Source organism: Entelurus aequoreus, linkage group LG15 (genome assembly GCF_033978785.1).
Source record: "Entelurus aequoreus isolate RoL-2023_Sb linkage group LG15, RoL_Eaeq_v1.1, whole genome shotgun sequence".
In the NCBI taxonomy this organism is placed as follows: domain Eukaryota; kingdom Metazoa; phylum Chordata; class Actinopteri; order Syngnathiformes; family Syngnathidae; genus Entelurus; species Entelurus aequoreus.
The window spans coordinates 2,721,107-2,743,268 of record NC_084745.1 but is presented as its reverse complement, the minus strand read 5'-3'; the positions used below and the strand labels follow the sequence as shown (position 1 = coordinate 2,743,268).

General features: G+C 35.3%; 1 protein-coding gene across 1 annotated transcript in view; it reads left to right on the top strand.

Annotated features, from left to right (window-relative positions):
* The window catches only part of LOC133629694 (partitioning defective 3 homolog), a 799,726-nt gene that overhangs the window by 248,279 nt on the left and 529,285 nt on the right, over positions 1–22,162 (top strand). Inside the window, exon 4 of the mRNA XM_062020594.1 lies at positions 16,989–17,173. Coding sequence (XP_061876578.1) covers positions 16,989–17,173 — 185 coding nt within the window. The remainder of the gene's footprint in view (positions 1–16,988; positions 17,174–22,162) is intronic.

Genomic DNA, 22,162 nt, shown 5'->3' with positions numbered 1-22,162 from the left:
TCTTTGCTTGCTCAGCTTCTTTCTCCATAATGCAATGAACATAATTGCAACAGATTCACCAACACAGATGTCCAGAATACTGTGGAATAATGACATGAAAACAGAGCTATTTCGTATTGGCTTCAATGGTGTCCGAATACTTCCGTTTCAACGATTGACGTCACGCGCATACGTCATCATACCGAGACGTTTCAGCCGGATATTTCGCGGGAAATTTAAAATGTCATTTTATAAGTTAACCCGGCCGTATTGGCATGTGTTGCAATGTTAAGATTTCATCATTGATATATAAACTATCAGACTGCGTGGTCGCTAGTAGTGGCTTTCAGTAGGCCTTTAAATGTCTTGTTTTGCATCAACTTCATACATTTACTTGAGCATAATCCTGATATTGATATCACATTTCAAAGTGCCTTTTCTGTGTGGAAGCCCACGTTTCCGACAACGTTGTCACAGAAGTCATTACAGCTCCAATCTTCACCAGAGTATATTTTTAGGGATGTCCGATAATGACTTTTTGCCGATCAACCGATGCCGATATCAACCGATATATGCAGTCGTGGAATTAACACATTATTATGCCTAATTTGGACAACCATGTATGGTGAAGATAAGGTACTTTTAAAAAAAAAAAAAAAAAAATAAGATAACTAAATTAAAAACATTTTCTTGAATAAAAAAGAAAGTAAAACAATATAAAAACAGTTACATAGAAACTAGTAATTAATGAAAATGAGTACAATTAACTGTTAAAGGTTAGTACTATTAGTGGAGCAGCAGCACGCACAATCATGTGTGCTTACGGACTGTATCCCTTGCAGACTGTATTGATATATATATTGATATATAATGTAGGAAGCAGAATATTGATAACAGAAAGAAATGGGGGGAGGGAGGTTTTTTGGGTTGGTGCACTAATTGTAAGTGTATCTTGTGTTTTTTATGTTGATTTAATAAAAAAAACAAAAAAAACAACAAAAAAAAAACGATACAGATAATTAAAAAAAAACGATACCGATAATTTCCGATATTACATTTTAACGCATTTATCCCTATATATTTTGCTTACCTTTTGTCATGTGTTTATTTTGCACACTTCCATGTTTGAGGTTGACATCACCTGCGTGCTCCTCTCACGTATCCGCCGGGAACATGTTGGAGTCGGCCTTCTTCCTTTTGGAGTGAAGAAAAATAAACCGTCTTACTGGGTTTATTTTCATGATATTATTAGTATGGAATGTCTTTATCTTCCGCTGGCATCGCCCGTTTTGCCATTAGCCTGGGAAAATAGCACAAGCAGCCCTTTCTTGGTCTCCCTGAGGGACATACAGTATATTCTTTACAGAAATGAACACAAGATGGACGTTATGGACGCGAGTGAAAGCTCAGGGCGAGTGTGGACGTTAATGCCTTGCTCAAAGGAGCTCCAGCAGTGCCCTGGAGGTCAACTGGCACCACTAACCCATTCTGAATCATGCATTTTTGAACCTGGCCAGGTTCTTCATGGAATTTTTACACATAGAATAAATATGTTTCATTTGCTGTACGGTCATTCCTCGACACAATATACTTCAAAGTTGATTTTTTTTAAAGCATATTCCAAAAAAATGTTGGCCTAAATAAGCGTTTTCAAGCATAAAAATGGCTTAACGAACTAAAAATGTCAATACTGAAGTAGTATTATTATAGTATTGGCCATTGGATAAGACCAAACCAATCAGAACGTTTTTTTGTAAATACCAACAAAGGTTGTAAATACTGTATAGAGTAGGCTAACCCATGTGGTTCCTGTGGATGCAATTACTGTAGTGACTAAATAATATAGTGGCTGAAACAGACAAAATAATGTGTAAATAATGTCAATAAGTAGATGAACCATCTGTGGTTTTTTAATGAATTCTAGTAAGGTTGTAAATACTGTATAGAATAGGCTAACCCATGTGGTTCCTGTGGATGTGAACTACATTACTGTAGTGACTAAATAAAGAGACTGAAACAGAAAAAGTAATGTGTAAATAATGTCAATGAGTAGATGAACCATCTGTGGCTGTGAAGTGAACACTAGTAAGGTTGTAAATACTGTATAGAGTAGGCTAACCCATGTGGTTCCTGTGGATGTGAACAGAATTACTGTAGTGACTTAAATAACATAGTAACTCAAACAGACAAAGTCATGTATAAATAATTTCAATAACTAGATGAACCATCTGTGGATGTGAAGTGAACACGAGTAAGGTTGCAAATACTGTATAGAGTAGGCTAACCCATGTGGTTCCTGTGGATGCGAACTTAAGTTGTAATGTCTGTCGTGACTAAATAACATAGTGACTGAAACAGACAAAGTAATGTGTAAATAATAACTAGATGAACCATCTGTGGCTGTGAAGTGAACACTGGTAAGGTTGTAAATACTGTATAGAGTAGGCTCACCCATGTGGTTCCTGTGGATGTAATTACTGTAGTGACTAAATAACATAGTGGCTGAAACAGACATAGTGATTTATTTGGATGAATGTATCTATGTCAACTCCGTTGATAATTTTTCAATTCTTGTGTGTAAAAGTGCACAAGTGTGTGTGTAAAAGTGCACAAGTGTGTGTGTGTGTCAGGAATAAAATGACTTTGATGTCAGCGTGACGGAACAAACTGCTGGAGTCTTTTCCAAGTTGATCCCAGGGTGGAAAACAGTCTCAGTTACCTTCATGTTCCTCATTTCTTACCCTATATGCATTTTGGACATTGTACTTTAGAAAGTGACAAAGTTTGTGTGGACTTTTGAACAACTTGAATAATGAGAAAAGTCTTCCGGTGGCTAAACGGCGGCAATGATATGCTCCATATTGTTCTTTATGTGCTAGACTTTTGTTCTCTGGTTTATTTATTCATCAAGGTTTTCTGCCAAGATTAGCATATGAAGTCAGTGGCGGCTCCCTGGAGGCGCTACAACAAATGTCCAGTGAAATAACACATTTGAAGGCAGGCCTCATGCCAGCACTGCTATCAGTCCCCCTGCAGTCCTCCTCTTTAATAGCGTTCTGGTTCCACCCAACACACCTTCAAAGGTGCCAAACCACGTTAGCTCTGGTGATGTTTTGTGTTGTGTTGCACACAGGAAGTAAGATATTGTTGTTTGTCCACTGTAGTGTTGTTACTGGTGTGGAGTAAAAGGCTAGTTTATTAGCATTGGGGTTTATTCTCAGGAAGCTTGACTTGTATTGTTCGATAGGGATGGAAGAATTACCGGTGGTGATGATAAAAAGTGGTAACCCTAACCCTAACCCTAACCCTAACCCTAACCCTAACCCTAACCCCTGTGTGAAGTTGGCCCCTCTGTTAAAGTCGTCTCATACGTTTGTGCAGTTGGCATGGTGGCCTTTCTGAGTTGTTCAACATTCTTTTACTGGTCAATTAAAGGTTCTCTAAATTCTCAAAAAATCAAAATTAAGCCAAAATAATCTCATTCGTTTGTGCTACTTTTGTGCTGCAAAAATCTTTGGTCTAACTATTGTTTGGAAAATGTAACTAGCCAAGTATCTACACACCGTGTGTGTGTGTGTGTGTGTGCTTTATTTTTAGGGACCGAGTCCCTTTGGGACAGAGGACCCTATTGAATTTCTAGCATTTTATTATTATACCGCCGCCTCTTTGAGCTGTAATTTGACCCCCTTATCATGCTTCAAAACTCACCAAATTGGACACACACATCAGGACTGGCAAAAATTGCGATCTAATAAAAAAAAAAACAATCCCCAAAACTCAAAATTGCGCTCTAGCGCCCCCTAGGAAGAAAACACAGACAAAACTGCCTGTAACTCCCAGTAGGAATGTCGTAGAGACATGAAACAAAAACCTCTATGTAGGTCTCACTTAGACCTACATTTCATACACTGACAACCCCCAGCAAAAATCAACAGGAAGTTTGCAATTCCCCCTTCAAAACAAAAGTTTAGTAAAAACAGTCACCTTTGCCTCTTTGAGCTGTAATTTGACCCCCTTAACATGCTTCAAAACTCACCAAATTGGACACACACATTAGGACTGGCAAAAATTGCGATCTAATAAAAAAAATAAAAAATAAAAAAATAACTCAAAATTGCGCTCTAGCGCCCCCTAGGAAGAAAAGACAGACAAAACTGCCTCTAACTCCCAGTAGGAATGTCATAGAGACATGAAACAAAAACCTCTATGTAGGTCTCACTTAGACCTACATTTCATACACTGACAACCCCCAGCAAAAATCAACAGGAAGTTTGCAATTCCCCCTTCAAAACAAAAGTTGCGTAAAAACAGTCACCTTTTTTTAAAAAACATTATCTCCTCTGACAGCATTTGTCGTGTCGGCTTCAAATTAGCACAGGAGAGAGATTGAACCCTTCTGATTAAAAGTTGATGAAAGAGTTTTAATTACTGCTCCGGTTTGGATTTTATGAGCCTTCAAAGTCGGTCCCATCCATCGCTGCTCGCAGCTTTAATTACTTTTATTTTTCATCTTCATTGCCGTAGTCCCGGTCCGCTTTGCTCTCGTCCAAAATGGAACCTTTTGTCCCCCAGTGGACCGTTGGGGTTCCGGACGTATTGAGTGGAAGACCTGGCTGCCCACATGGAGTCTGTGCTGAGGGAGGGACTTCAATGTAATTTATTCAGCTGTGGAACTGCCACAGACTCGCAGTATTCAAAGCAACCCCAGGTAAAAAAAAGAAAAAAAGATAGCATTTAGAGATGGCACAAAGGCACGTTGGCTTGGTATTTATATTGAAATCACTTTGAAGTAAAGGCATAGACCGGGGCCAAGTGTTGGGCCACTAGGGAAATACCTGCTGGATCTGAAGGGCTTTGTAGTGAATACAGATGCACTTTAAGTATGAGGTGTTCTCAGACTAAAGGTTCTCAACTGCTTTGGCTGCTGGACCCTGCGTCCCCCCTTTAGGACCCTTTTTAATTCCAGATGCAAACAGAAGGTGACAGGACCGTCGTAGATTCACTTGGAAGAGGTGGACTTATTGGAAGAAGTTCACTTATTTTGCCTCAAATTAATAAATAATAATCAATTATAAGTATCTATGAATAAATGCTATTTAGTTTCTTTTAGCCACGTTCAAAAAGTTGCATGCACATGCGTCAAGGCCAATTATGCACATTAGACGATAACATCATCTACACCAGGGGTGTCCAAACCCCGGCCCGCGGGCTAAATGGACCTGCTGGCATCTTCAATTTGGCCCGTTCAGTTTCAATAAGCAACCTGGCCGAGTTTTCATATTAAATCTAAATACCCGTGGGTCTGATTGGTGGTAAGTTGTCACCATCTTGTGGACGGCGTGAGAAACGCGGATCAATGTGTACTTTCTTGACATTTCGACCACAGAATTTACTGATATGACCCAATCCAAACAACCTTTTATAGTCATTGTGCAGAAATAAAATTTCAACCAGCGTAAAAAGTCTGCACACATGGTCACACATGACGCAACCTGCTCACTGAACTTTGTGGACATTATAAAAAAGTACCATCTACAGAAAAATATTGAAATAATAATAATAATAATAATAATAATACCTGGGATTTATATAGCGCTTTTCTAAGTACCCAAAGTCGCTTTACATGTTAAAAACCCATCATTCATTCACACCTGGTGGTGGTAAGCTACTTTCATAGCCACAGCTGCCCTGAGGTAGACTGAAATAACATCCATTTAAATATCTTTAAAGGCATGATGGGAAAAATGCAAAAAAAACGCGATTAAAAACGCTTGAGAGATGCGACGAATGTTAGTCACCGTTGTAGCCCTCAAAGTCTCTTAGTGAAAATTAGTGGACCAAGTCACAAACAAATGTAATAAAAGTAATGAAACAAGTCACAAACAAATGTAATACAATTAGTGAAAAAAGTCACAAACAAATGTAACAAAAGTAGTAAAACAAGTCACAAACAAATGTAATAAAAGTAATGAAACAAGTCACAAACAAATGTAACACAATTAGTGAAACAAGTCACAAACAAATGTAATAAAAGTAATGAAACAAGTCACAAACAAATGTAATACAATTAGTGAAAAAAGTCACAAACAAATGTAACAAAAGTAGTAAAACAAGTCACAAACAAATGTAACAAAAGTAATGAAACAAGTCACAAACAAATGTAACACAATTAGTGAAACAAGTCACAAACAAATGTAACACAATTAGTGAAACAAGTCACAAACAAATGTAATAAAATTAGTGAAACAAGTCACAAACAAATGTAAAAAAAGTAGTAAAACAAGTCACAAACAAATGTAATAAAAGTAATGAATCAAGTCACAAACAAATGTAAAACAATTAGTGAAACAAGTCACAAACAAATGTAATAAAAGTAATGAAACAAGTCACAAACAAATGTAACACAATTAGTGAAACAAGTCACAAACAAATGTAACACAATTAGTGAAACAAGTCACAAACAAATGAAATAGAATTAGTGAAACAAGTCACAAACACATGTAACAAAAGTAGTAAAACAAGTCACAAACAAATGTAATAAAAGTAATGAAACAAGTCACAAAAAAATGTAACACAATTAGTGAAACAAGTCACAAACAAATGTAACAAAATTAGTGAAACAAATCACAAACAAATGTAATAAAATTAGTGAGACAATTCACAAACAAATGTAATAAAATTAGTGAAGCAAGTCACAAACAAATGTAATAAAATTTGTGAAACAAGTCACAAACAAATGTAATAAAATTAGTGAAACAAGTCGCAAACAAATGTAATAAAATTAGTGAAACAAGTCACAAACAAATGTAATGAAACAAGTCGCAAACAAATGTAATACAATTAGTGAAACAAGTCACAAACATGTAATAAAATGAGTGAAACAAGTCACAAACATGTAATAAAATGATTGAAACAAGTAACAAACAAATGTAATAAAATTAGTGAAAAAGTCGCAAACAAATGTGATGAAACAGGTCACAAACAAATGTAATAAAAAGAGTGAAACAAGTCACAAACAAATGTAATAAAATTAGTGAAAAAGTCACAAACAAATGTGATGAAACAGGTCACAAACACATGTAATAAAAAGAGTGAAACAAGTCACAAACAAATGTAATAAAAAGAGTGAAACAAGTCACAAACAAATGTAATAAAATTAGTGAAAAAGTCACAAACAAATGTGATGAAACAGGTCACAAACAAATGTAATAAAATGAGTGAAACAAGTCACCAATAAGAGGAATCTGGGGCCCACAGTTTAAAGTTCTGGGACTCAAAGGTATCAGCAGGTTCTTGGTGCATGTTCAGTCCCGGTGGTCCCATCAGGACCTGAAAGCCCACCTTGTACGTGGAAGTGTTCCAGACCTCTCACAATTGTTGGGCTCACCCTGAAAGACGGCCATATTTCACCTTCACAAGAACTAGACAACCTCCCTCAGAAACAAGCAAGTGATTCAACAAATGGACTAACATCATTTCCTTTAAAGGTTGTCACAATTTATGATGTTTGAAAAAGGCGGATGTCATTGTGATGGATTTAATAGTTTGATTAAATTGGATGCGACGTCTCTCAGCAGAAGACCAGCGACCTTTGCCAAGGCCAAACAATCCAAATGTGGAGAAGCAGCAGATATTTGTGAACACTCACAAAGCCCAACTTTTGTCATTGGGATTCTGTCCTGATTTACTGTGGAAAATGTTCAACAAAGGAAAAATAATCAAAACTAACCTTGGAATGACCTTTTCTTTGGCACCACCACCTCACCACATATCATTCACTCGTGTTGTCTGTGTTTAATTGAGTCGGCCTTATGATGGTATTGTGTTTATATGTATGTACATGTGTACCTTGTCTGAGTGTTGATTATGAAAATGTGATATTTAAGACATTTCATATTTTTACAAAAACATATCTGTGCTACTAAAAAAAAAATATTGCTACTGTTTTGTGAGGATCCCAACTTAAAAGGTGTTTTACAATAATAAACAAGAAAAAGCCTTGGAAATAATGTAAGAAAATTCAAATATAATCACCAAAACATTTAGCTGTGATCAATTCTTCAGCTAACAAAAACAGCAAAGAACAAAATGTGAAATAAAGTGCTCTGGTTTTCAGGTCTTGGATTGGTCAGATCTAGTCTATATGTTGGTGCCAGAGCCCCAACAAGTTATCCTCTAACACAGGGGTCACCAACGCGGTGCCCGCGGGCACCAGGTCGCCCGTAAGGACCAGATGAGTAGCCCACTGGCCTGTTCTAAAAATAGCTCAAATAGCAGCACTTACCAGTGAGCTGCCTCTATTTTTTAAATGTTATTTATTTACTAGCAAGCTGGTCTCGCTTTGCCCGACATTTTTAATTCTAAGAGAGACAAAACTCAAATAGAATTTGAAAATCCAAGAAAATATTTTAAAGACTTGGTCTTCACTTGTTTAAATAAATTCATTATTTTTTTTACTTTGCTTCTTATAACTTTCAGAAAGACAATTTTAGAGAAAAAATACAACCTTAAAAATGATTTTAGGATTTTTAAACACATATACCTTTTTACCTTTTAAAGTCCTTCCTCTTCTTTCCTGACAATTTTAATCAATGTTCAAGTAAATTTATTTTTTTTATTGTAAAGAATAATAAATACATTTTAATTTAATTCTTCATTTTATCTTCTGTTTTTTCGACGAAGAATATTTGTGAAATATTTCTTCAAACTTATTATGATTAAAATTAAAAAAAAATATTCTGGCAAATCTAGAAAATCTGTAGAATCAAATTTAAATCTTATTTCAAAGTCTTTTGAATTTCTTTTAAAAATTTTGTTCTGGAAAATCTAGAAGAAATAATGATTTGTCTTTGTTAGAAATATAGCTTGGTCCAATTTGTTATATATTCTAACAAAGTGTAAATTGGATTTTAGCCTATTTAAAACATGTCATCAAAATTCTAAAATTAATCTTAATCAGGAAAAATTACTAATGATGTTCCATAAATTCTTTTTTAAATTTTTTCAAAAAGATTCCAATTAGCTAGTTTTTCTCTTCTTTTTTTCGGTTGAATTTTGAATTTTAAAGAGTCGAAATTGAAGATAAACTATGTTTCAAAATGTAATTGTTATTTTTTTTGTGTTTTCTCCTCTTTTAAACCGTTCAATTAAGTGTAGATATCATTAATTATTAATAATAACATAGAGTTAAAGGTAAATTGAGCAAATTGGCTATTTCTGGCAATTTATTTAAGTGTGTATCAAACTGGTAGCCCTTCGCATTAATCAGTACCCAAGAAGTAGCTCTTGCTTTCAAAAAGGTTGCTGACCCCTGCTCTAACAAGAGCAGGTTAGGGTTAGCTAAGCGTACAGCGCTGCTCTTGTTAGAGGATAACTTGTTGGGGCTCTGACACCAACATATAGACTAGATCTGACCAATCCAAGACCTGAAAACCAGAGCACTTTATTTCACATTTTGTTTTTTGCTGTTTTTGTTAGCTGAAGAATTGATCATAGCTAAATGTTTTGGTGATTATATTTGAATTTTCTTACATTATTTCCAAGGCTTTTTCTTTTTTTACTATTTTAAAACACCTTTTAAGTTGGGATCCTATTATACAAAACATACTTTTCTTACTTGTTGGTACCTGTTTTTGTGTATTTGGGATCCTCATCAGTCCCGAAAATTTTAAAACAAGGCATGGTGGAGATATTTAGTCATATATTTCCATTTATGGGTTAGTTTATGGGCCAAACTATATCGGGATATGAGTTTAGGTCCATATGGCCCAGCCCTACACTCGTGTTAGCGACAGTGCTAGCACAGTTTAGGGATTTTTCTCTGTTTAATTGAGTCGGCCTTATGATGGCATTGTGTTTATATGTATGTACATATGTACCTTGTCTGAGGGTTAATCATGAAAATGTGATATTTAAGACATTTTATATTTTTACAAAAACATTTCAAACAAAAAAAATAAAAAACAATTTTTCACTAGTAGCACCAGTGCTACTAGTGAATAAGCTAAGCGTACAGTGCTGCTTTTGTGGCATTTAAGACATTTCATATTGCTACAAAAAAAATTATGTGCTACTAATTGTTTTCATTTAGTAGCACCGGTGCTACGAGTTGTTGCTTTAAATTTATTTGGAACATGTATGCAATTATAAATGAGATGGTGAGAAAGCTAAGCGTACAGTGCTGCTCTTGTGGCATTTAAGACATTTCATATTGCTACAAAAAAAATTATGTGCTACTAATTGTTTTCATTTAGTAGCACTGGTGCTACGAGTTGTTGCTTTAAATTTATTTGGAACATGTATGCAATTATAAATGAGATGGTGACAAAGCTAAGCGTACAGTGCTGCTCTTGTGGCATTTAAGACATTTCATATTGCTACAAAAAAAATTGGTGCTACTAATTTTTTTCATTTAGTAGCACCGGTGCTACGAGTTGTTGGTTTAAATTTATTTGTAACATGTATGCAATTACAAGTGACGTGGTGAACGAGCTAAGCGTACAGCGCTGGTAATCACAAAACATCGGTAACAACTTTGGATTTGTAACAATCTGAGTTTCTTTTCAAGCCTTCCACTGCTGTCAGCGCATTAAACACGCCTGGTTTCCCGGAGCAGCGTAAGCCGAGATTAATCTGCGTGGTTCCCACTAGTCCTCATAAAGACCCGTCTTTGGCGTATCAGATGGAAGCTGAGCAGCGGCATATGCTCGCCGCAGTGATCCGGCCATGGATGACAGCTGCTTACCAAACTATTTGCATAATTATGGATGCCTTGCTCAGGCTGCTTGAACCATTACGAAAAAAAATCCATCTGTGCTTTTGGGACAATCCTCATGATTGGCTGAGAGTGACTTAAGCGACGTCGCCGACTGTCAGCGGGATTCCCGAGTCACGGGAGTGGAACTGTTGGAACTTTTTGCAGAGTCTCAGATGAAGGGTTGGTACTACACTGCAAAAAGTCAGTGTTCAAAAACAAGAAAAAACAAAACAAAAATGAGGGGTATTTTACTTGAACTAAGCAAAATTATCTGCCAAAAGAACAAGAAAATTTGGCTTGTCAAGACTTTCCAAAACACGTAGAATTAGCTAACCTCAATGAACCCCAAAATACCTTAAAATAAGTATATTCTCACTAATAACAAGTGCACTTTTCTTGGTAGAAAAAGAAAAAAGAGACCTTTTTGCTCAATATGTTGAAAAATATTCTTAAATGAAGTAAACGCTAGTGCCATTATCTTGACATAATGATATGCACTCGCCATTACATTTCTTGAAATCAGCAAACTTACACTAAAAACTAGTTTATTGTTCTTAATGGAAAGGCAAAAAGGCAACGCTCAGGCAAATCATATTGTCTAAAAATGCAAAAATGAGGGGTATTTTACTTGAACTAAGCAAAATTATCTGCCAGTAGAACAAGAAAATTCGGCTTGTCAAGACTTTCCAAAACAAGTCAAATTAGCTAACCTCAATTAACCCCAAAATACCTTAAAATAAGTATATTCTCACTAATAAGTGCACTTTTCTTGGTAGAAAAAACAAATGAGACCTTTTTTGCTCAATATGTTGAAAAAATATTCTTAAATGAAGTAAACGCTAGTGCCATTATCTTGACATAATGATATGCGCTCGGCATTACATTTCTTGAAACCAGCAAACTTACACTAAAAACTAGTTTATTGTTTTTAATGGAAAGGCAAAAAGGCAACGTTCTGGGCAAATCATATAGTCTAAAAATACAAAAAGGAGGGGTATTTTACTTGAACTAAGCAAAATTATCTGCCAGTAGAACAAGAAAATTCGGCTTGTCAAGACCTTCCAAAACAAGTCAAATTAGCTAACCTCAATTAACCCCAACATACCTTAAAATAAGTATATTCTCATTAATAACAAGTGCACTTTTCTTGGTAGAAAAAAAAGAAAAGACCTTTTTGCTCAATATGTTGAAAAATATTCTTAAATGAAGTAAACGCTAGTGCCATTATCTTGACATAATGATATGCGCTCGGCATTACATTTCTTGAAACCAGCAAACTTACACTAAAAACTAGTTTATTGTTCTTAATGGAAAGGCAAAAAGGCAACGCTCAGGCAAATCATATTGTCTAAAAATGCAAAAATGAGGGGTATTTTACTTGAACTAAGCAAAATTATCTGCCAATAGAACAAGAAAATTCGGCTAGTCAAGACTTTCCAAAACAAGTCAAATTAGCTAACCTCAATTAACCCCAAAATACCTTAAAATAAGTATATTCTCACTAATAACAAGTGCACTTTTCTTGGTAGAAAAAACAAATGAGAAAAGACAAAATATTAATGTTCACACTGAGAAACTTTTTTTTTAATATAATTCAATGGCAGCAACACATTGCAAAAAGGGCATGTTTACCACTGTGTTACATGACCTTTCCTTTTAACAACACTCAGTAAAGGTTGTAACACGTTGGTTTGGAATTGTCTTGCTGAAATAAGCAAGGGCGTCCATGAAAAAGACGTTGCTTGGATGGCAACGTCTGGGTGTTGTTGATAAATGGCTTTCGGCTTTGCATAGTAGAGTTTTAACTTGCACTTACAGATGTAGCGAGCAACTGTAGTTACTGACAGTGGTTTTCGGAAGTGTTCCTGAGCCCATGTGGTGATATCCTTTACACACTGATGTCTATTTTTGATGCAGTACCGCCTGAGGGATGGAAGGTGTGTGATATCATGGCTTACGTGCAGTGATTTCTCCAGATTCTCTGAACCTTTTTGATGATATTACGGAGCGTAGATGGTGAAATCCCTGAATTCCTTGCAATAGCTTGGTTGAGAAATGTTGTTCTTAAACAATTTGCTCAGGCATTTTGTTGACAAAGTGGTGACCCTCGCCCCGTCCTTGTTGGTGAACGACTGAGCATTTTCACGGAAGCTGCTTTCATACCCAATCATGGCACCCACCTGTTCCCAATTAGCCTGTCCACCTGTGGAATGTTCCAAATAAGTGTTTTGATGAGCGTTCCTCAACTTTCTCACTCTTTTTTGCCACTTGTGCCAGCTTTTTTTGAAACATGTTGCAGGCATTTAATTCCAAATGAGCTAATTGCTAAAAAAAAAAAGTTTTCCAGTTATTTTCAGTCTTCTTCATTTAGTTCAAATCACATGCCTGTAACTTAAAAACAATCTGTTTACCTAACTTATTTGTTTTTTTATTAGTTTAACTTTAGTTTAGCTTGGAAGTTTACTTAAAAAAAAATGGGCAATCGGTTTCTCTGTTTTTTTTTTTTAGGTAAACTGCACTAGTTAGAATTGACAGCGTAATATAATCACAACTGGCATTAATAAATTGGAATACATGTTCGAGTGACCCGCAACGTGTGAGTCATGCACTTGGAAAGTTGTTGTATTTAGAGAAGCTTAGCCAAGTGTGGTTCTAATAACGTATCATTTTACTGTATAAGTTGTGTGTGGAGGAAATCTATGTTTGCATGATTTAATGTTACAGGACTTAATCCAAGAGAAAGTGTCCATGTGTGAAAGTGTGCAGTGTCTTTGGCGTACCACCCAGTGGACTCCCAGCTTAGTGTGCCACAGACTTCCTCTGTTCAAGTCAGCAGGTGGATGGAAAGTTCTCCTGGTTCCAAAACTGACCGCGCCTGAGAGCTGCGGCCCGCCACCATGGCCCCCCCACTCCCTCCCCTCTGTTGCTAGATATATTGAGATGTACGTTGTAAGGGTGTAACGGTACGTGTATTTGTATTGAACCGTTTCGGTACGGGGGTTTCGGTTCGGCTCAGAAGTGTACCGAACGAGTTTCCACACGGACATATTAAGTAGCGTAGCGCACGTTGTGTAAACAAGGCATGCTAGCAACGACCGGGCTACTACAACATGTAAAAGCCAGAGCTGGAAGACCCTCCTGCCTTGTTAAGATCTCCCGTTTGGGAACATTTCGATTTCGCGGTGCGATACAACAATGGATAACATCGCTTCAACGATTGATTGAAAGAGAAAGACGGAACAAACACAGCTCCCCACTGCTTTCAAGCAGCCTCTCCTCGGCGAGCCAGGCAGGGCTAAAGCAATAACAAATGTTTTTATAGCAGCAGATTTAAGACCATATAGCAGGGGTCACCAACGCGGTGCCCGCGGGCACCAGGTAGCCCGTAAGGACCAGATGAGTAGCCCGCCGGCCTGTTCTAAAAATAGCTCAAATAGCAGCACTTACCAGTGAGCTGCCTCTATTTTTTAAATTGTATTTATTTACTAGCAAGCTGGTCTCGCTTTGCCCGACATTTTTAATTCTAAGAGAGACAAAACTCAAATAGAATTTGAAAATCCAAGAAAATATTTTAAAGACTTGGTCTTTACTTGTTTAAATAAATTCATTATTTTTTTTACTTTGCTTCTTATAACTTTCAGAAAGACAATTTTAGAGAAAAAATACAACCTTAAAAATGATTTTAGGATTTTTAAACACATATACCTTTTTACCTTTTAAATTCTTTCCTCTTCTTTCCTGACAATTTAAATCAATGTTCAAGTAAATTTATTTTTTTTATTGTAAAGAATAATAAATACATTTTAATTTAATTCTTCATTTTAGCTTCTGTTTTTTCGACGAAGAATATTTGTGAAATATTTCTTCAAACTTATTATGATTAAAATTCAAAAAAAATTATTCTGGCAAATCTAGAAAATCTGTAGAATCAAAGAAAAGTTAATCTGAGGTTGAGTTGACTTGAAACTGTTTAATGTTGCACTTTTTATATGTAGAAGAAAAATGTAGTCATTTTATTTAATCTGAGCAACAACTTGAAGCAGTTTAATGTTGCACTTTATATGTGGAAATGGTGCACTTTATATGTAGAAAGGTTTTGTTAAGAAACCAATTCTGAGCCTTATCTTATTTAGTTTTTATTTGATATATGTTGACCACATGAACCCTGGCAATGGACCCTGTGTGTATATGTTTGTTATTGTTATGTTAAAAGGATAAATCCATTGTTTACAAATGTTGGTACATAAACATTTTTTTGTTTTTTTCTTACTGTACCGAAAATGAACCATACCGTGACCTCTAAACCGAGGTACGTACCGAACCGAAAAGTTTGTGTACCGTTACACCCTTAGTACGTGGTAATATGTATATGTGCTTTGCTATGGAGGTTTTTCCCACTCCAGACTGGGCCCCCTTAGGAGGCCAGCCTAGATCATACTTGCCAACCTTGAGACCTCCAATATCGGGCGGTGGGTGGGTGGGGGGGGGGGGGGTGGGGGGGTGGGGGGGGGGGGGGGGGGGGGCGGCGTGGTTATTTACAGCTAGAATTCACCAACTCGAGTATTTCATATATATATATATATATATATATATATATATATATATATATATATATGTATATATATATATATATATATATATATATATATATATATATATATATATATACAGTATATACACATATATACATATACATGTCTATATTTATACATACACATATATATGCATATACATATATATATGTATATGTATATATATGTGTGTATACTGTATATGTATATAAGTGTTCATATATGTGTGTATATATATGTGTGTATATATATATATATATATATATATATATATATATATATATATATATATATATATATATATATATATATATATATATACATGTATATATATATATATATATATATATATATATATATATATATATATATATATACAAACAATCAGATTGTGTGGTGCCTAATTCACAGCTCTATCACATACACTATGTGTGTGTGTGTGTGTGTATATATATATATATATATATATATATATATATATATATATATATATATATATATATATATATATATATATATATATATATATATATATATATATATATATATATATATATATGCTGTGAATTAGGCACCACACAATTTGATTGTTTGTATATATATATATATATATATATATATATATATATATATATATATATATATATATATATATATATATATATATATATATATATATATATATATACACATATATACATATACATGTCTATATATATACATACACATATATATACATATACATATATATATGTATATGTATATATATGTGTGTATACTGTATATGTATATAAGTGTTCATATATGTGTGTATATATATATGTATTTATGTATGTGTGTATATATATATATATACCGTGTATATATATATATATATATGTGTGTATGTATATATATATGTGTATGTAATGCTGTGAATTAGACACCACACAATTTGATTATTTGTATATATATATATATATATATATATATATATATATATATATATATATATATATATATATATATATATATATATATATATGTATATGTTTGAAATACTTGACTTTCAATGAATTCTAGCTATATATATATATATTTTTATTTTTTTAAATTTTATTTACATAGAAAAAAAACAAAAAAACTTGATTTTCAGTGTTCCAGTAGCTATCCATTAGATGGCAGTATTGTCCTGTTTAACTTCTCCGTTCATGATGAGTATATCATTTCGGCCGCCATGTCTGTAATTTCCTCGTTCTTCTGCTTCGTCTCCTTGTTGTGTGCGCAGTTGTGCACTCTCTAAAAGCCCTAGATGTTACGGCGTCTTTGGGCAGGCAAGCTGTTTATATTGTGGGAAAGCGGACGTGAGAACAGGCTGTCCCCACTCAGTCTCAGGTCCGCATTGAGCTGGAGGGGGCGTGGCCTCCAGCTCCGGCTGAATACCGGGAGTTTGTCGGGAGAGGCACTGAATATCGGGATTCTCCCGCTAAAAACGGGAGGGTTGGCAAGTATGGCCTAGATTGTATTTTTTTACTCACCCTTTCCCCATCTTTTACGGGGCGCCTTGTGCGTTCCGGTTCTGTAACCCTGTACACTGTTTGTTTGTCTCATCTTGAACGGGTTTGTGCTGAAAACAAAGTTTGGTTGTACTTGTGCAAGGACAATAAAGACCTAACCTATCCTATCCTAACCTCCCTCCACAGACATGCCTCTCCGCGTCCGTCGCAGCAGCGATCCCTCGCTGGTTGGCCTTCCCGCCGCGGAAATTCCACTTGGCGAGGAAGAACCGTCGAGAAGGAACCCGAGTCGCCGGTCAACCGCCGCCGGCTTGCAGAAGCACAACCACAAAGCACGTCCAGACCTTGGCACCAACAGCCTTGAACGGAAGGTAACACTGAAACAAACCTTGTTTTCACGGAAACGTGCATCAAAAGTATGCAAATTCACGGTTTTATTTTGAAGTTTTTGCCTATTTGCATAATTGGCAACGAGGCATTTGCATGTAATTGGAATAGATGAGAAGAACAACAAAAAGTGAGCAAAAACATGAAAAGCAAAACAATTATAAAACGTTATGTTGCTTACTAGATGTGTCGCGTGTTGCATTATGGGGGAAAAAGCATTATGTAACAATGTAACGTTCACTTGTAATAACGACACATTTTCTAATACAATTTTCAACACATTTTGTTTAACCTCTTAAGTAGAGATGTCCGATAATGGCTTTTCTGCCGATATCCGATATTCCGATATTGTCCAACTCTTAATTACCGATTCCGATATCAACCGATATATACAGTGGTGGAATGAACACATTATTATGCCTAATTTTGTTGTGAAAAAGTGCCTACATGGCACTGCCATATTTATTATTGAAGTCACAAAGTGCATTATTTTTTTTTAACATGCCTCAAAACAGCTTGGAATTTGGGACATGCTCTCCCTGAGAGAGCATGAGGAGGTTGAGGTGGGGCGGGGTTGAGTTGGGGGTGGGCATGTAGGGGGGGGGGGGGGGGGGTGTATATTGTAGCATCCCGGAAGAGTTAGTGCTGCAAGGGATTCCGGGTATTTGTTGTGTTGTGTCACGGTGCGGATGTTTCTCCCGAAATGTGTTTGTCATTCTTGCTTGGTGTGGGTCAGGGGTGTCCAAAGTGCGGCCCGGGGGCGTAATTTTTTTAACGGCCCCGCGGCACATTCTAAAAATACGATGAAAAAATGAATAAAAAACATAAAAAGTGGTATAAAAGAGCAAACAGGTGAAATGTAACAAGAAAATGTTGCATTATTGACTCTAATAACACAAAGCTGCCATGCAGGCTGTTTCTTTCTTTCAAAAATAATAATGAATCAAAATCAATGTCATTATGAATTATTGACCTATTCAAGGCTCCATTTACTTCACATTAAATATTCCACTTTGAGATATTTTGGGGGGAAAATGTTGCATATTTTTTGGTTGCCATTTAAAAAACAAAGTTTTTTAAAGAAGGGCCTAAAACGAACAAACAAAAAACATAAACACCAATAAAACTTATAATTGACGGATAGATCTGAAGTTGATCTTGAGACTATTGTGGTAAAAGTTTAAAAAAAAGTTGGATTTTTTTTAAAAAACTTTACTGAGCAGTACCCTTTTGGATCCCCAATCATTTTAGTGGGACTTTTTTTTTTTTTTTAACTGTCATTGCTCAAAAAAATTATGAATTAAAATCTATGTTTTTACGAGTTATTGACCTTTTTAAGACTCCAATTATTATATAATCTCAAATATTCCACTTTAAAATTTTATTGGGGGAAAATATTGCATATTTTGTGTTTCTTTCCATAAAAAAACACAGTTTTCCTTGACAAAAATGGCATACAACTTAAAATCTTTAAAAGTGTTGTATTGACAGATGGACCTAATGTTGATCTAGAGATTTAAACCTTGAATAATAATAATAATAATAATAATACTAAATAATGACACATTTGTAATATTTTTTTTGAACAAAACCTTTTGGGGTCCCCTGGGATCAAGTCTGAGTGGAGGCCTAAATGTATCTTTTTTATACATATATTGTATTGGTTTTTAAAATAAAAAAATATCAAAATGGCCCCCGCTTGCTTTGATTTTTCAGTGTGCGGCCCTCAGTGGAAAAATTTTGGACACCCCTGGTGTAGGTTCACGGTGTGGTGCATATTTGTAACAGTGTTAAAGTTGTTTATACCTTACCCTCTCAGTGTGACCTGTATGGCTGTTGACCAAATATGCCTTGCATTCACTTGTGTGTGTGAAAAGCCGTACCTTTAAGGTTATTTGGCGCTCTGTACTTCTCCCTACGTCCGTGTACACAGCAGCGTTTTAAAAAGTCATACATTTTACTTCTTGAAACCGATACCGATAATTTCCCATATCACATTTTAAAGCATTTATCGGCCGATAATATCGGCAGTCCGATATTATCGGACATCTTTACTCTTAAGGCCCAAGCTGTTTTTTTACATGCTTTTTTTAAGTTCTCTTTGCTATTTGGGCTTATTGGACTTTAATTAGAATAACAACTAAGAATCATCTTTTGATATGATGTACTTAGTCCATCAGTACACAAACGTGTACTTCATGTTTAGTGACATGCTAATTCTTATTTGTACACTTTATTTTTTTTCCAAATTCCATTGTATGTTATACTCTTCTGCCACCATCAGATGGCAGTATAAGTGTCCACATAAGTGGCCATAAGACCCCAATTCAGTAGTGTACACCATTTTGGAAATAAGAGCTAAAAGGTGCTGTCCACGTATGTGGCCACTAAGGCTTTTTTAAGGCATGTTGTAACATGTTACATTCTTATAAAGTTATTATTGAAACAAGTGGGTTCACCAGTAAAAAAAACATTGAAATTTGTGCTTTATTTAAAAAATAAATCAAAAAATCAAAAAATATCCCAACATTTAAAAAAAGGGTAATTTGTTTCTGTTTTGTATTCCTATTAGTGTTTTTTTTATTGTGTTCCCTCGCCCGATCGCACTTTAAATGTTGCGACTTCACCACATCGCAGTTTTTATTTGATTTGACCTTAAATAATATTCAGCATTTTGGGCCTAAATCAAGCATTTTCAATTACAAAACAGACTAAATGAACCAAATATATCAACACCACAGTAGTGTTGGCCACTAGATGAGGGCCGAGCCAATCAGAGCGCACTGTTCAGTATCGCGGCCACTGATTGGAAGTAATTGGATTCCTCAAAAGATCAATAATGCAGGACACCATTGATTTACATGTATTATTATTTCTGAGTAATCAGTCACAGTGAAAAGATAAATAAGATCCCACTAAATATCCTTGGGATCTAAAAGGTCCCCCACTCATAAAGTGATACATTTTTATTATTATTTGTTTTACTTTCAACACTTAAGTTACGAGATAAACCTCAGATTTATCTGTCGATTTTACGTTTGAACTATTATTTTGGTTGTTTTATGCTCTTTTGTCAAAGAAAACATTTTTATACCGCAACCACATATGCAATATTTTCCACAAAAACATTTTAAAGTGAAATATTTTAAGTAATTGGAGCCTTGAATAGGCCAATAATTCATTATAACATTGAAATTTTTTTGGGGAGCAATAGCAAAAAATAAAAATAAAGACAAAAGAAAAAAAAAACAGCCAAAACAGCCTGCACGGCAGCTTTGTATCAACATTGCAACTTTCTCCCGTGAGATTTCACATCATTCCACTTTTTTAAATTATTTAAAAATGTTTGCAATAGCATTTCCAGACTGTGTGGCGGGCCGGTAAACAATTAGCTGCGGGCCGCAAATGGCCCCCGGGCCGCACTTTGGACACCCCTGATATAAACAGTGGGATTTCTAGCAAATGGGAAGGTTTTTTTAATGTTTGTCCTCCTAAATAAACCATATTCAAACTAAAAATATATTTCCCCCCCATCTTTTTCCATTTTCAAAAAAGCTCCAGGGAGCCACCAGGGCGGTGCTAAAGAGCAATTAGCGCGGTGCTAAAAAGCCACTAGGGCGGTGCTAAAGAGCCGCATGCGGCTTGAGAGCCGCAGGTTTGATTGATTGATTGATTGATTGAAACTTTTATTAGTTGATTGCACAGTACAGTACATATTCCGTACAATTGACCACTAAATGGTAACACCCCAATAAGTTTTTCAACTTGTTTAAGTCGGGGTCCACGTTAATCAATTCATGGTTGCTGACCCCCGGCCTAGCTTCACGTGTTGGTTTTTACCCAGTTAAATAGCAACCCTCTGACTTGCAAAAGAAGAAGGGGAGAGTCAACAGTCGAACCTTTACTTCTCCCTGGGAGGACAACCCAGTGGACAGGAAGTGACACGGGAACCTTTTTGGTGCGATGACTTTGTCTGATTTTTTTTAAAAACACTCAACTTGTCAGAGCCCCCGAGGATGTTGACAGCACACTTCCAAGCACAGCGAGGGGGAACGGCCACAAAGCCTTTTATTTTGGCGGGGGAAAGTGTCCTTTCTAGCCTGTGTGGCGCCGACTCCGCGCGCCCTTTTACACACTTTTATTGTGCAAGCAGCAGAGCGTCAACAGGAATAAATATCATCTTTGGTTTTTCCCCCAACAAAATAAAATAGGCCAAAACCAAACAAGACGCTGGTTATTTTAAGGAAATTGTACTTTTTTTTTTTCATTGTTTCCCAATGATACAATAGAAGATATAAACTAACGTGGAATATTACACAATTAAACACCAGAACTGCTGCACTAATATCTTTATATTGCAAATGGTCATCATATTTTAATGTCTATAATAACACAACTTTAGACTTTCCTCCATTTTCTACACAAACATTGCAACCTGAAAATAAGTATCTTGAGTAATAAGACTTTTTTGTGCAACTAACGATCATTTTGGTACTCGATTAGTCAACGATTATCCGAACGATTAGTCGACTAATCGGATAATAGAGCGTACACATATTTAATTTTCCCATCGACTTCTAAATGGAGCTTAAGTTATTTTAGGCATGTGCTGAACGACAACAAAGACGACTACTTCATTCATAAATATTTATTTTACCGACTATTTTATTTATTTATATTTATTTATTCATATCTATTTGTATTTATTTATTATTATTATTATTTATTATTATATATATTTATATTTATATTTATTTATATTTATTTTACCGACTATTTTACTGAATATTTATTTTACAGACAACAAAGATGAATACTTAATTCATAAATATTTATTTTACCGACTACGTTATTTATTTATATTTATTTATTCATACATATTTATATTTATTTATTATTATTATTACTATTATTTATTATTATTATTATTATATTTATTTATATTTATATTTATTTTTACCGACTATTTTACC